We start from the raw sequence: 14,563 nt of genomic DNA, 5'->3' as shown, positions 1-14,563 counted from the left end.
GCATGTGTCAGTCTTGTTCCAATGCACTGTCCAGAGGGGGTTCCAGTAGTCCAAAGACCTGCCTGCATCACCGCTGGAGAACGGCACGGCTCCATTGGACTTTCATGGAACCCCTACGGTGGGCACTGTACTGTACTAACTGTAGTATAGACAGTGCATCGCCTCGTGACTGTCGCCGGCCACATGATCCGTCACAGCATCGCGCCGGTTACAGCGTGAAGGGCAGGGGGTCAGTGATGTGGCGCGCGGCGGTTGGACGAGAATGGGGGGGGGGGGGAGGCCAGACTGCAGTGAGACGTGATTCAATTTAATGAGAGGAGTCTAGGAAGGAAGGGAGGGAGGGAGGGAGGGAGGAAAGGAAGCGAGGCCCGGTCAAATATTGATATTGATGAAACCTTTTAGTTACAAATGGAGATGTAAAATATGAAATAACTCCCTGTTTATTCATGAACCTGCGCAGTCAGACCGCTCTCTTCTATGTCTCCTTCTGATGATCTTCGTTTCACCTCCACAGTTCTCCAGCGTTCTGAGTACATTTAATAAGGGTCAGTATATTTAGGTATGTGATCTGGCTCTATTCCAGACCAAATAATATCTGAGAATCCACCAGAATAAACAGACCGGAGCCGAGAGAGATGGGAGGCCTTTGTTAGAATATCAGTGTGGAGTTTTGACTTACATTCCTTCACTTTTTTTTCCTGCTGTAACCTTTTTACGTAATTGTGACCTGTTTACCTTATAGATCCTTTTATATAGCGCTGTTCTACTTAGGGCTGCAACTAACGATTATTTTGTCATCGATTAATCTATCGAATATTTTTACGATTAATCGATTAATCGCTTGGCTGTGAATGGTGTAGGAAAATTGGATTTAAAAAAAAGAAGAAAATCACATAAAGCTAAAGTGGCGCCGCTTGAGGACATGTTGATGGAGGAAACTTAAAGTAAATGTTTGTTGGAGGCTCTTGGCGATAATTCTGCTTCTGATTGGACGAGACATAGACTTATATTTATGAAATTTACAAAGTACAAAACACTACAGACCCAAACTATGAAAAACAAAGTAGGTTTTCATCAAAAATACTACATTTTCATGTCAGTTTTGCTCTATTTGAGTCTGTGTGAACCAGAAAACGATTAATCGATTACTAAAATAGCTGTCGACTATTTCAATAATCGATTAGTCGTCGATTAATCGATTAGTCGTTTCAGCCCTAGTTCTACTTGTATGGGATTCTCATAGTTTCTCTCCAAACATTCAAACCCAGAGCATTGACACAAAGCGGTTCTACTAATGATACAATGATATAAATCTCTTATTAATGTGTCATTATGGGTTGCTGACGTATGAGGGATCACTCACTCAGCAGAACTCTGTAGATTTAGTTTGTCCCAGTGCTGTCTCTACCCCCGGAATACTACTAACTCCTTTGAGGATATTTTGTTCTGATAACAGTCCGTTCTGCATGCCCATCGCTGACCGGGCACCGTGCACTTTCTCTCCCCTGAAAGTGACACTTTGTACAAAACTATTTGATGCATCATGTCCTGGTTTGATCTACTGCCCCAAAGAGTTACATTAGAAGTGTTTTCAGATTAGACAAGAAATGTCGATGGTAAGGAAATATCTGCCTGTTGTGAAATATACCTAAATCAAGACAAAAGAATGTGTAAGCCAGGTCAAAGCCTCATTATTTTAGTCCTCACGCCAGTTGTATAACCGCCTCTGGATTCTCACAGCTCTCACTTGTCTCCTCCCTGCTGCCTCTGCCCTGTGTGAGGTGGAACTTGAGACATGTTCCCGGTGATGGACCCACAGAGTATTTATGCAGCATAGAGTCAGACACAACTGGAATTTAGGGCTTTAGAAATGAGTTCTTGAAACAAAGCCAGTCAGCGTGAGACGAAACCCGCGTACAGGTGAACAGGAGAAATAAGTCACGATTTAGGCCTGGTGTAGTATCTTGGACTGAAGAATGTAAATGTCCTTCAGCCAGAGTGAATGTGTAAAGCAAGTGTCAAACTGCAGCTGACAGTCGTCTAGTGCTCTGACCTCAGCGTCTTGGGTTCAAGTCCCGGCCTGACATTTATTTATTTATTTATTTATTTATTTATTTGATAGGGACAATGCATATTGATGAACAGTTGCACATGAGCACTGTAAATATGCCAGATTATAGCAGGGATGCTAGTTTCCATCTGTAGTCCCTAGGCAGGCAGCACATACACAATTTACAATTAACATAATGTGACAACAGTAAATGCAGTAACAACTAAAAGTGTTCACAGGCCTGGTTTTCCTTTAGCCACAGTTTAAAACGTGCTTTAAAAGTGGCCAGAGTTGGAGTCTCTCTGACTGATAAAGGGAGACTATTCCAGTACTTTGTGCCCTTTACAGAGAGCACAGTCTGTCCAAAGGAGGTTCTCCTGTGTGGAACCTCACAGTCTCCTCCAGCTGATGCCCTGGTGCCCATCCCACTAACAGACTTTGGCTTGATGAAATCCTGCAATGGAGGTGGAGCAAGTCCATGCAGTACTTTATATACAAGGCAACCATATTTGCTTGACAATTTGCTTGGTGTCTTTTTAATGCGCAGTTCTTTGCCGATCGTTGGTTCTGGAAGCGCAATTAAAGCAGTACTAAGTAACGTGTTTACCTTAATAAATCCTTTCCGTAGTCCCCGTGGGGGTAATACAAGTGTTAATGGGATGATTGGAGGGTCTTTCATCTCCCCCTGGTGTCTCTGGCCAGAAAACCATGTTTGCAACTTGACTGCCACCGGTCCAAGTTTGAGTGAAAAAAAATATTTCCATTGTATAATTGGATGCACAGTGACCCTCTCTCCCTTCGCCTTTCCTGTCAGCGTAGTATTTACTCTCCAAGGCAATTAATAAGTTAAAAAATCGTAACTTGCTACTACACCTGCAGTTGCGCTTATGGCCTCTAGGGGGAAGAGTTACTTAGTACTGCTTTAAAGATGTTTATTAAAGATCATGGCATTTGGACGTAAGGAAGATTGTTAAGAATTCTGGAAAATACAGCTTTATGGACCAGCCAATCACATCGCCAACGGTCTATACAGCACATTGTCCACAGAAGGAACGATTTGGAAACACATGTCAAGGCTTTTTAGCACTTCAGGGGTTGTGTTGATAGTGAAGGGAGAAAAAAACAAGCTTAACATAAAAATGATGGATTCTGTGATCGTTTGTTGGTTTGCAGATCGTGTACTTCACAGCCACGTTCCCGTATGTGGTCCTGATCATCCTGTTCGTCAGAGGGGTCACTCTCCCTGGAGCCTACGAAGGAATCATGTACTACATCAAACCAGACTGGTCCAAGCTGCAGGAGGCGCAGGTATGAGGCGCTTCACACTTCATTCTGTGATAAAGGAACAGCTATTTCCTCATCTTTTCATCCTTCAGGTGTGGATAGACGCTGGGACACAGATCTTCTTCTCTTACGCCATCGGTCTGGGAGCTCTGACGGCTTTGGGCAGCTACAACCGCTTCAACAATGACTGCTACAAGTACGAGCGCTACATCACGCATATACTGCAAACATTTTATTCTTTTACCACACGTTAGGAATATACATACATCTATACTTGTTGTTATTCTCATCTTCCTGAATCTTGTCCCAGGGATGCCTTCGTCCTGGCCATGATCAACAGTGGGACCAGCTTTTTCGCTGGGTTCGTGGTCTTCTCCATCCTGGGCTTCATGGCGGCGGAGCAGGGAGTGGACATCTCTCAAGTTGCAGAGTCAGGTAGGAATCTTCATCCACACAAATTAGTTTTCCTTGGTGCCTCAATAGATAATGACAATGTAAAATGCAAGAGTTTTTGGTTGGAAAACCTTTTGGACACTACAGTATGGTAGATGTTGTTTACTTTTTATTATTTTAGCTCATGTACATGTGTGGATGTGGGAAGATTTTACCCATTATGCTTAATTTTGAACATTCGATCCTGATCTCTCATCTATACTCATATTTTGTAGTCCCTAAATACATCAAGATACAAGTCATTTTACGTGTTTCAGATTTCAGATTAATTTGCATTGGACATTTGCAACAACCGCAGCTGCCCAATGTGTAAGCTGATTTAAATAGAACATAGACGCAATATAAAGCACAAGATAATGCAGTTTACATTTGTTGTACTTTTCCTGACATCCGCTTTCCTCCTCACTCTAGAATTGGTCAGATACATTTATATCCTCTGCGGTTGTAATTTTAGCCCCCAGTCACTTGACTTAATGACATCAGTAGATTAAATTTAGCCCGAACACATCTGAGCCTTAAGCTGCGGGCAGCCTCACACCCGTCACTGACACCTGCCCTTCCTCAGGGCTGCCTCTTCCTACCTCCATGTCCCCTATCTCCTTGACTCATACAGTGCCTCTCGTGAGTATTCATACACCTTGAACTTTTGCACATTTTGTCATGTTTACAACCCTAAACATGAAGATTTTATTTTGATTTTTTTTACTGAACGTTCACACACAAGTAACCGACAACTGTGAAGTAAAAGCAAAATGATACATGATTCTGTTAATTTTCAAAAAATAGAAAAGTGAGAAGTGGGGCTTGCATAAGTATTCATACAGCATTTTCTGAGTGCATTAAATTGCCTTTATAACATTCCTAATGACTCCAGAATGTTCACACCTTGGCCTAAGGGTTAAATAGAGGCACCTGTGTGTAATCTACTCTCAGTATAATTTCAGCTGTTCTTTTAGGCCCTCAGAGCTGTGGTCGGAGTGTATTGGTCACTGAACAGCATAATGAAGGTCAAGGAGCTCACCAGAGAGGTCAGGGATAAAGTTGTGGAGAAGTTTAAAGCAGCCTTAAGTTATACAAAGATTTCCCAAGATTTGAACCCCCACTTTTCACTTTTCTATTTTTTGAAAAATAACAGAATCATGTATCATTTCGCTTTCACTTCACAGTTGTCTGTTACTTGTGTGTGAACGTTAAGTAAAAAAATCAAAATAAAATCTTTATGTTTAGGGTTGTAAACATGACAAAATGTGCAAAAGTTCAAGGTGTATGAATACTCACGAGAGGCACTGTACCTACCCCCTACTCTTTCTCTTTCCTCCTTGCACCCTATGTTCTTGTCCCCTTCCTCCCACTGTCCTACCTCCTTGTCCCCTTCCTCCTTATGCTGTATGTTTTATTGGACAATTACTGTAGATTTTAACAGCGATGTGGGAAAAGTGTCATGTGCTGGTAATGGAATCTTCTTATTTCATTTTGTTGGTGTCATTTTTTGCCATCTTTTCTTGTATTCAGGTCCAGGTCTGGCGTTCATCGCGTACCCAAAAGCAGTGAGCCTGATGCCTGTTGCTCCACTGTGGGCTGCACTCTTCTTCTTCATGTTACTGCTGCTGGGACTGGACAGCCAGGTAGAAAACCACGCCCTCCCCCCCTTACCATTCATGTAATGAGTTTCATTGCCGGTTTGCTGACTGTGATGTTGTGATGTCCTTGTTTTCAGTTTGTGGGAGTGGAGGGATTTGTAACTGGGATCTTAGACCTGTTCCCGGCGAGTTACAACCACAAATACAAGAGGGAGATCGCTGTGGCGCTCTGCTGCGGCCTCTGCTTCATCATCGACCTGTCAATGGTCACGCAGGTCAGCACCCGCCTCTTCCCTGTCTCTTTGATCGATGTATGGATTTTAGGCTTGTCTGTCTCACCTGCTCTTTCCTTTTCCTCTCCTTCATTCGCTTCTCTCGCGCCTCTCCTCTGATTGGCTGTTGCCTCTCCTCAGGGCGGGATGTACGTGTTCCAGCTCTTTGATTACTACTCGGCCAGTGGGATGACGCTCCTGTGGCAAGCCTTCTGGGAGTGCGTGGTGGTCGCCTGGGTCTATGGTAAGTTCCTCTCAGATGCATCGATGGATAGATGAATATGTTAGTATTGATCTCCTCTTGGTCTTGTTTAAAGGCCTAAATCTTTTTATGCAATAATAATAATCTGTATTTTCTATAGGAGCGGACCGTTTCATGGACGACGTGGCTCGGATGATTGGATACCGGCCGTTCCCCTGGATGAAGTGGTGCTGGGCCTTTATCACTCCATGTGTCTGCATGGTACGTGCTTTATATTGTATTACAGTGATGTGGCAGCGTTGAATCCAATTTGAACTTTCAGGCTCGTTTTCAGCTTCAGTTCCCCCTTCCAAAGCTTGACACTTTTTGGTCACTGTTCATTTGGTTTATTGCACAAAATCCAACCGGCCAATGTCTAGATGTAACGTTCCAAAATGAAAATCGACAGGCATTTTGGCTAGTTGGCGAGTGTTGTCAAGCCCAGCGAGACTCACTTGATTTTGAACATAGATAGAGGTGGAAAAGAACAACTCTCACCTACTACTACACCACTACTTTAACAAATGCTGAATTATGGATGCGTTTTCTACAAAATAAAGATACAGGGACATGGAGAGGAGCAAAGTGGTTCAATGCTAACCACAGTGCTAATGTAATCTTCATGCTACATGCTAACGACTAGCTTCGAGTGGCATTTGTTTTGCTTCTACTGGACAATCTGCTAAATTTTCTCTTGCAATAATAATAAGGACCCAAAAACGGCTAAAAAGAGTGTAGACATTAGCCATTCCCCCAATATATCCAAATGGTTTAGCATGGAGGTTGCCATGGATACTCTGATGTACATTGGTGATATTAATATTATTACCTATGTAGTGTAGACACATTACAAAACATAGTTATAACAATTATATTTAAGATTTTGCTAAAGATTGTACCCAGATTTCTTTAGTTTTCCATTTTTGTGATGTTTATAGTTTCACTTCCTTATTGGACGTCAACAGGAAGTGACATGGATGAAGGACAACAATTCTAAACTGTTACAGCGCCGGCCATGTTAAGTCAATGGGAAATTAGTCAAAGGGCTCTTACCTTTATCTGTGTCACTTCCTGTCAGCAGCTTCAAAATTCAAATAAAAATTACTTTTCTGCCCAAAATGTCTTCATTAAAATTGCTGCTTTGTGGTTTTTTTTGTTTTTTTAACTCCAGGGCATCTTCCTGTTCCACCTGGTGAACTACAAACCCCTCACCTACAATAACGACTACATCTATCCGTGGTGGGGCGAGGTGATTGGCTGGTGCCTGGCGCTCTCCTCCATGTTGTGTATCCCCGTCAGCCTGCTGTACAAGCTGTTCAGAGCGAAGGGCAGCTTCAGTCAGGTACTCCACCTATACATGCAATCCAATGACATCACGCATAGTTCCGGCCGCCATTTTGAATACTGAAGTGCAATTATGCAGTGCTAGAACATGTAGCAGTATCTCTATTCAGCTGATTGACAGTTGCATTTTTATGTACTTGTAATCATTGCTCAAGAAGGTGACAGTTAAAACACGGCCCCAGAGATGCACGTTTACGTGAAGAAACCAGCATGTGGCACAGATGTAGCAGGATTTACTAAAGATCGGCTTCACTCTTCAGACTAAATTAACACATCAAAGAGGAAACAGAAAACATTTCTCTGGGATTTTTGCAGTTTGTCATGTCAACAGAGTCTCAGTCTGAGTCAGTGTTTAAGCTGCTCAAGACGTTAGCATGCTACCGGTTAGCAACTGTCAATGGCTTCAACACGAGAAACACATGTGTGGCTCACATCTATGAATCTGACTTCTGTCACATGTTGTGTCCAAGGCTACAGTGTTAATTTCGTTGACTAAAATATTTAGTCTTAATTTTAGTCAAAGTGATATTTTTGCCGACTAAAATAGGACTAAAACTAAATTAAAACTTTCTCATAAACTAAGACTAAAACTATGACTAAAATGTCCAGATATTTTAGTCGACTAAAATAAGACTAAATCTTATCTTTGAAACCTAAAAGCCCCCTATGGACAGGTGTTGAAAATTAGCACATGTGCTATAACACTTTAAACAATGCATCTGGTTCGTCCAATGTAATTGCTCTGTCCATATTAAATAAATAAATAAATGAAAAATGAAAATAAAAATGTAAAGGAGAGACTAAAATCATCCAAACTTCTATTGACCGTCTGAAAAAGCCTCATATCATTTAAATTCACTGCCAAATGAACAGGTCTGTGCTTTATTCATGTGGAAGCAGCTCCATGAAGTCGATGACCATGATTAAATATGATTATAATGAATATTATAAATATAAGTCGATAAGTGCAATTTTAGTCGACTAAAATTGACACGTTTTTTTTGACTAAATCTTGACTAAAATTAAATTACATTTTAGTCAAAAGACTAAGACTAAAAATAAAATATGTTGTCAAAATTAACACTGCAAGGCGATAACTGCATCCGAAACCATCAAATTATAGCCTGTAAGTACTAACACTAGCAAGAAGTCCTCAACCTTTCATGGGGTCAACTGTTCGATCTCTATGCAGTTAGTGAACTTTTGCTTCAGCAGCATTTGCCCAATTTGACCGTCCTTACGCAGGGAAAGGGGAAGTGACATCTCCGACAGCTGCTTCTTCTGTCTAAGACATCCAGACTGCTGCCTATTTTTCATCTATCCTCTCGAACACTCACTGCCTGTGTCTGATTTTTGTTTTGCTTTCTGTTCCTTATCAGCGCTGGGCTCACCTGACCACACCCGTCTGGGGGCCTCATCACCTGGAGTACATGGCCCCTGACATGAAGTCTCTCAGCCCCATGTCTCCAGGGGCCGAAGAGAACAAGGTCATCATCTTTGAGAGCGTCATGTAAAAAAGAAAACACTCTACAACTACTGGAAAAGGACTACAAATGTCATCTTCTCCTACTCCAGTTCAAACAATGAGCGCCACTCTAATCTGCTTCACAAACTGTTGCTCAGCTAGAATGAGAAATCAACTGTACATCTTTTTATTGTGCTCACAAAGATTTGAGAAAAACCCTTCAAAGACCAAAAACAACAGCAACATCTGTCAGAACAACTGTCTTGGATCAAAGATCAAATTGGCCAACAATTGTAGCTAAGTATTTGTTAAACGTTTTCCAGAGAGAAGGCGCAACGATTAGACATTTTTGCTTTCATTTTCATCCCAGGGTTGCCAAATCAAAACTCGTAGAGAAAAGTGAATCAACTGACTGACCATTTCAACCGGAACAATTCTGGATTTGGGTCAGAGGAGTCAGATTTTTTATTTTCTTCTTTTAAGCGGAATGAAAACACTTGGACAAGATGGCTGCCAAGTCAGTCATCCAGATAATCCAGATATTGAAGCCATAATTAAAAGCCAGGACAGTCACAGTTTCTCCATCCAGAAAAGGAGTGAAGATTAAAACATTTCCAACGAACAAGCAATGCAAACCTTTAACGGGTATTTTATTTTTAAGAGTTTTCCCATGTGCACATAAAGCTGACGTGTCTTTATCAAGCCATTTTGAAGCCAGCAAAAATTACAGGGGAAAATATGTAAACATTTTGGGCATTTGAAATTAAAATGTTTAAGATTTGTAATCAGATGTCCACGGTGGGCACTATTTTACCTACAAATATTCACTCTCGCTATTTTTTATTATAGAAATCAGTGTTGTGTAGCCATGGGAAACAAAAAAAAAGTGGAGTGACATCATTTCCAGCAATGGTTTGGTGCCATTGTTAAAGCTGCTTCTGATGGCTGTATTCTGTGCACAGTTTAAAGGAAATGATGGGTAAATGGGGGCGAATGAACTGGAATGCACTTCACTGTCATCTTCTGAATTCTTTGCATTAGTGTATATTATGGCATCAGTGTATAAATCTGCATCTGCCTTTACTGCCGCATTCAGCATTACATTATTTAGCATTTTAGCTAAACGCCTGATATAAAAAACTGTGAGAGATACAAAAGGGAAAAAGGTTCGAGCAAATGGCATACATTCTTGTGAGGTTCTCTACAAGAGTGAATTCTGTGCCATTTCGCACCCCTGACTTTAACGCAAAGGAACGGTTGGTGAAATCCAGTAATATCTGAAGCAGAGAGTGGAGTATGTCCTAAGATGTACGCTATAGCTCCTGCTTCAGAGCATGTTGTTTATGCACAGACTGCAGTGGATCTTCTGGAGATTTGTACAAAATACATTTCATCTGAACTAAAGGCATGGGCAGCCATTGCACAAGTGAAACAGCTGTAGCTTCTCTTTGCTTGTGGTGGCTGCCTCCTCTCTCTGTAGAAGGAGCACAGACAGAGACCGACGATTTTAGCAGTGTAATAATGTGAAACACTTCAAAAGGAGACTGAACCTAAGAGTACGCTGGCATTCCTCCCCCAAACTCTTTACACCAAGCAAATCTTTAAAAGGTTTTGGTCTAAAACTTTGAGAGCAAACACTGTTACACTGTCAGCTACATTTGGTTTGTAAGTGATCTTTTTAATAAGGATTTGACAGTGCAGTTAATACCAAATCTTCCAAACTAAAATGTTTGCTCATAATTGTGTTAATGGAAAGTTTCATGAGGCAAAGCTTGTCCCTACGTTTTATCGTTGCCAACAATGGTTGACGCTTTAACCCTAATGTTGTCTTTGGGCCATAGGTCGATGAATGAAGTGCCAAACTCGGCTTGAGTTGCCAAAATCTTTTATTTTTACATCACCAAGTTATCGAGTCATCACCAAAATAATCTATGCCCTAATAGAAGTGCATGAAATTTATCAAATAAATATGCACATGTTTATTTTTTCACATTATATTACACATCTCTACTTTACTGAATAGAAATACATCTACTCTATTTTTTCTTCCCAAACTTTGACTTGGTGAGACCTTAGTGCTGCCTTACGTTGTTGTCTTAACTCAAGCTTGAAGCAGCTTCACTCTCTTCGCTCTCGGTTCAGCCAATAATCTGTCCGCTCTGTCTGTTCTCCACCAACCCGCTCATGATATGAATGTAACCTGTCTACACTGGTAACAGACCTCTTTGATATCTCATGCATTTGCACATTGTTGTAAAATAACGTTTCACTTTTGGAACAAAGTTTGTTTTACACGTTGGAAACGAAGCAGAGATTTATTTTAAGTACATGAATATCTAAGTGTTATTCTATATTTGATGCAGTATGTAATTATGAAGGGAAACGTTGATACTTTTAGCTGAGCGTTGGCTTCAGGTGACACACGTTAAGAGCAAAGGGTTCCGGTGAAGTTCAGTGGAAATCTCTCTGATTCAGTGGAAATCTCTCTGATTCATTGTTTCACTTAATCAGAAATCACCTCGGGGTTTAAAATTGGTCTCACGATCTGAACATCTACATCTGTCATCAGGCGTTTTGCAACTGTTTGTTACCGTTGCCCAATTTGAAGGTTTCACTGTCACGTACGCCTCCTGAAGTAGTTCCTCCACATGTGTGATGGTGCTCCGTCCCGGTTATACTTCAGGCTGAACCCTTTAGCTCGGCCGTGTGTGGCCTGCAGGTAACGGCCAGCGAGCGGTGGGTATTTGGGGTTTGCTGCGATGCAGTGATAAGGCCGAATGTGAGTGACTTTCGCACTCAAAGGGATTGTTTGTCTTTTTAAATTCCTGTTTTATATAAGTGCTCAAGAGTTTCACTAAAATAGCTTTAGATCATTTTAATATTTTCTTTTGTATTAAATCAGTGTTTAATTTACTCAGACCTCACACCAACAGCATTACTTTATACATTTTATATTTAGATATTCTCAAGTTAAAAAAACAAGTTATTAAAGGAATTGTAGTGTAAATCAAATAGGCGATTAATCAGGTTGAAAACACACTTTCACAGAGGAATCCGACTCGATAAATTAAGGTGCTTACATTTTATAAACTCTTGTACCGTCTTTTTGGCTTGATCCGTTTTCAATATGTGTGTATGTTGTAAATCCAAACGCATGAAATGAAATCCACATATTTCACGATTGTAAACGAGAAAAGTAAATTAAAGAAAAGATAAAAATCTTTGGCTCCAAAGTCAAAAACATTTTCAGTCCGAATCATAAGTGCCACTCATGATTTTACCTTTTTTTTTTTTCTAGTTTGTATTATTTTGTTTCTGACTTGTAACAACCTTTTTCTTGTAAATTAATGTCTATTTTTAAAATTTTATGTTTATGGACGGAAGCCTGTGAGGGTCAAAAGTAGTATAATGATGACAAAATATGCAGCCATTTACATTTAAGATCGTAAGTGTATGTTAATAATCCATATGTCCTCACTTTGTCTTGTGCAAAAAGAAATCTGTATAAAAGACAGCATCCTTGAACTGAAAGACAAAAAGCGTTTAATGTAAAACAGAAATTCAAAGATAGTTAAAATTACCCGGTTGCTTTTACCTTGCATATTTTTAGTTTGACATTATTTGGATTAGAAGCCAATATGGCGGTGGGTGGCGTTTTTTTTATCATGTGACTCACAAGAAACAATTGATGACATGACCTGCTTGGACAAAGGCTTTTTCAGACCATAGTTAAAAGTGTGTGTTCATTGGCAAAGATTTCAATAATTAAAAACATTCTTCTTTTTTCGGTTCAAAGATGCTGTCAAATCATAATCATACATTTACTGTAGTGTCTAATTGTGAAAAAGTCTTCCATTTTGTGCATCGTAGATTTGTCTGTACAAACCAGGACTCAGCGTTATCGCCTGAATCGCCAGCTGAAAGGGGAAAAAAACCCACAAACGGATTCAAAAGTGTTTGTTTGTAGGAGTTTTTGGAGGACATGATTCTATCTGGTCAGATGTCCGAATGTGCTGTGGCTTTGGCGTGTCGTTGAGTCCTGATGTTGTCACCGTTGACCTCTTGAGTCTCTGACCATTCGAGGTCCTCCATTTTGTCTGGAACTGATAACCTCAAACTAAAACATGCAATAAACTAACCTCACAACAAACGGTCTCTGTGCTCTGTTCACTACGAGGGGTCAAGCTAATACTTAAGAGGTCATTGACAAAGCTCTCGATTTACCGATCGATCTACGTTCCCACCCTCACCTGTGGTCATGAGATTTGGGTAATGACCGAAAGGACAAGATCGCGAATACAAGCGGCCGAAATGAGTTTCCTTCGCAGGGTGGCTGGGCGCACCCTTCGAGATCGGGTGAGGAGCTCAGTTACCCGAGAGGAGCTCGGAGTAGAGTCGCTGCTCCTTCACGTCGAAAGGAGCCAGCTGAGGTGGCTCGGGCATCTGTTTCGGATGCCTCCTGGTCGCCTCCCGCAGGAGGTGTTTCAGGCATGTCCTAGTGGGACAAGGCCTCGTGTAAGACCCAGGACACGCTGGAGGGACTATGTCTCCGAGCTGGCCTGGTGTCGCCTCGGGGTCCCCCCAGAACAGCTGGAGGAGGTGTGTGTGTGGATCGGGAAGTTTGGGCATCTCTGCTGAGACTGCTGCCCCCGCGACCCGGCCCCGGATAAAGCGGAAGAAAATGAATGGATGGATGGATGGAGGTCATTGACAAGTGTCCCCACCAAACCTACAGCCTTGCCTTCTGGCGTAATACACATCATTCCAAAGATGTTATTAGCATCTTGATAAATGACAATGAAATGAATCACAAAGGCCAGACTCAAACCTACACACACACACACACACACACACACACACACACACACACACAGGAGAACACTTAACCACTGGACAACAAAAGCGCATTGGTCGGAAATACTTCACTTTATGGACATTCACAATTCATTTTGCTCTGACTAATGACATACAAAGACTTCGTTTTAGATGGTGGCCGCTCAGTGGGTAGAGATCTAGGCACGAGGACCTGTACGTAATCTGAGTTCAAATCTCCCACACACACTCCAGCCAAGTCGAGTGATGACACAATGACAGTGGACAGTAGGTTTTCAGTATGATTCTATAGGAACTTGAAAGGGAAGAAGGAAATATCAGACACACTGTAGAGTAGTAGAGAATGTGACCTTTTTTGGTCAATGTCTATCTTCAAAATCTTTTACAAATTGATCGTAAACAACTTTTGAGCATATCTAGCTCCACTTTTACTGTGAAAATGAGACCTTTGAAATTACGTTCGCTTCTGCGTTTCACGGACCAGTTGCTTCTTGACACTCACACAAATGCTAGAGTGATGAAGTGTCTTACAATAAAAGTACTACAGGTTCAGACTTCCAATGCAAAGGTCTAGTTGCTGCTGGTCTCCGGTCTGCTCCACTGGTTTTGGTCTTGGTCTAATCTTAGCCTGGTCTCGTGGCAGCTGTTGGACTGTAGTTTGAGTCTAGGGTTCCAGAGGCCGGTGATAATAAAAAAGGCGACACAAGAAACCAGGATTTGGAGGATTCAGTTAAATGAAGGGAAACAGAAATGTCATCGGTGACAGGTTGGCGTTTCAAACAGTGCATATCTTGTATATCTAGGTGGTTGATACAAAGTTAAAATAACAGTCGAGTCAGGGCTCAGATTCAGTTTTGGTCACTGCCAGAGTATTTTTAAACTGTTTTTATTTGACATTTCGAGAAAGACTAGGGTTTACAATAGAATGAAACTTCAGCAAAAACATGACAAACTGGGCTCTCATTCACATTCTGATAGTCTTCACAGAAATAACCCCCAAAAGCAAATCATCTTGCTCAAATTTTGGTCTTTAAAGAGAAA

General features: G+C 41.3%; 1 protein-coding gene across 1 annotated transcript in view; it reads left to right on the top strand.

Annotated features, from left to right (window-relative positions):
* Nucleotides 1-9,932, top strand: part of slc6a8 (solute carrier family 6 member 8) — a 29,348-nt gene extending 19,416 nt beyond the window's left edge. The window contains exons 5-13 of the mRNA XM_079557596.1: nucleotides 3,224-3,358; nucleotides 3,427-3,530; nucleotides 3,645-3,769; nucleotides 5,300-5,412; nucleotides 5,505-5,642; nucleotides 5,781-5,883; nucleotides 6,002-6,102; nucleotides 7,052-7,222; nucleotides 8,604-9,932. Of these exons, the coding sequence (XP_079413722.1) occupies nucleotides 3,224-3,358; nucleotides 3,427-3,530; nucleotides 3,645-3,769; nucleotides 5,300-5,412; nucleotides 5,505-5,642; nucleotides 5,781-5,883; nucleotides 6,002-6,102; nucleotides 7,052-7,222; nucleotides 8,604-8,738 (1,125 nt within the window). The 3' untranslated portion in view covers nucleotides 8,739-9,932. The remainder of the gene's footprint in view (nucleotides 1-3,223; nucleotides 3,359-3,426; nucleotides 3,531-3,644; nucleotides 3,770-5,299; nucleotides 5,413-5,504; nucleotides 5,643-5,780; nucleotides 5,884-6,001; nucleotides 6,103-7,051; nucleotides 7,223-8,603) is intronic.
* Nucleotides 9,933-14,563: the final 4,631 nt, after the last annotated feature.

Source organism: Gobius niger, assembly GCF_951799975.1.
Source record: "Gobius niger genome assembly, chromosome: 6".
Lineage (NCBI taxonomy): Eukaryota > Metazoa > Chordata > Actinopteri > Gobiiformes > Gobiidae > Gobius > Gobius niger.
The sequence above is the reverse complement of the archived record's forward strand: the minus strand, read 5'-3'. Positions and strand labels throughout refer to the sequence as shown.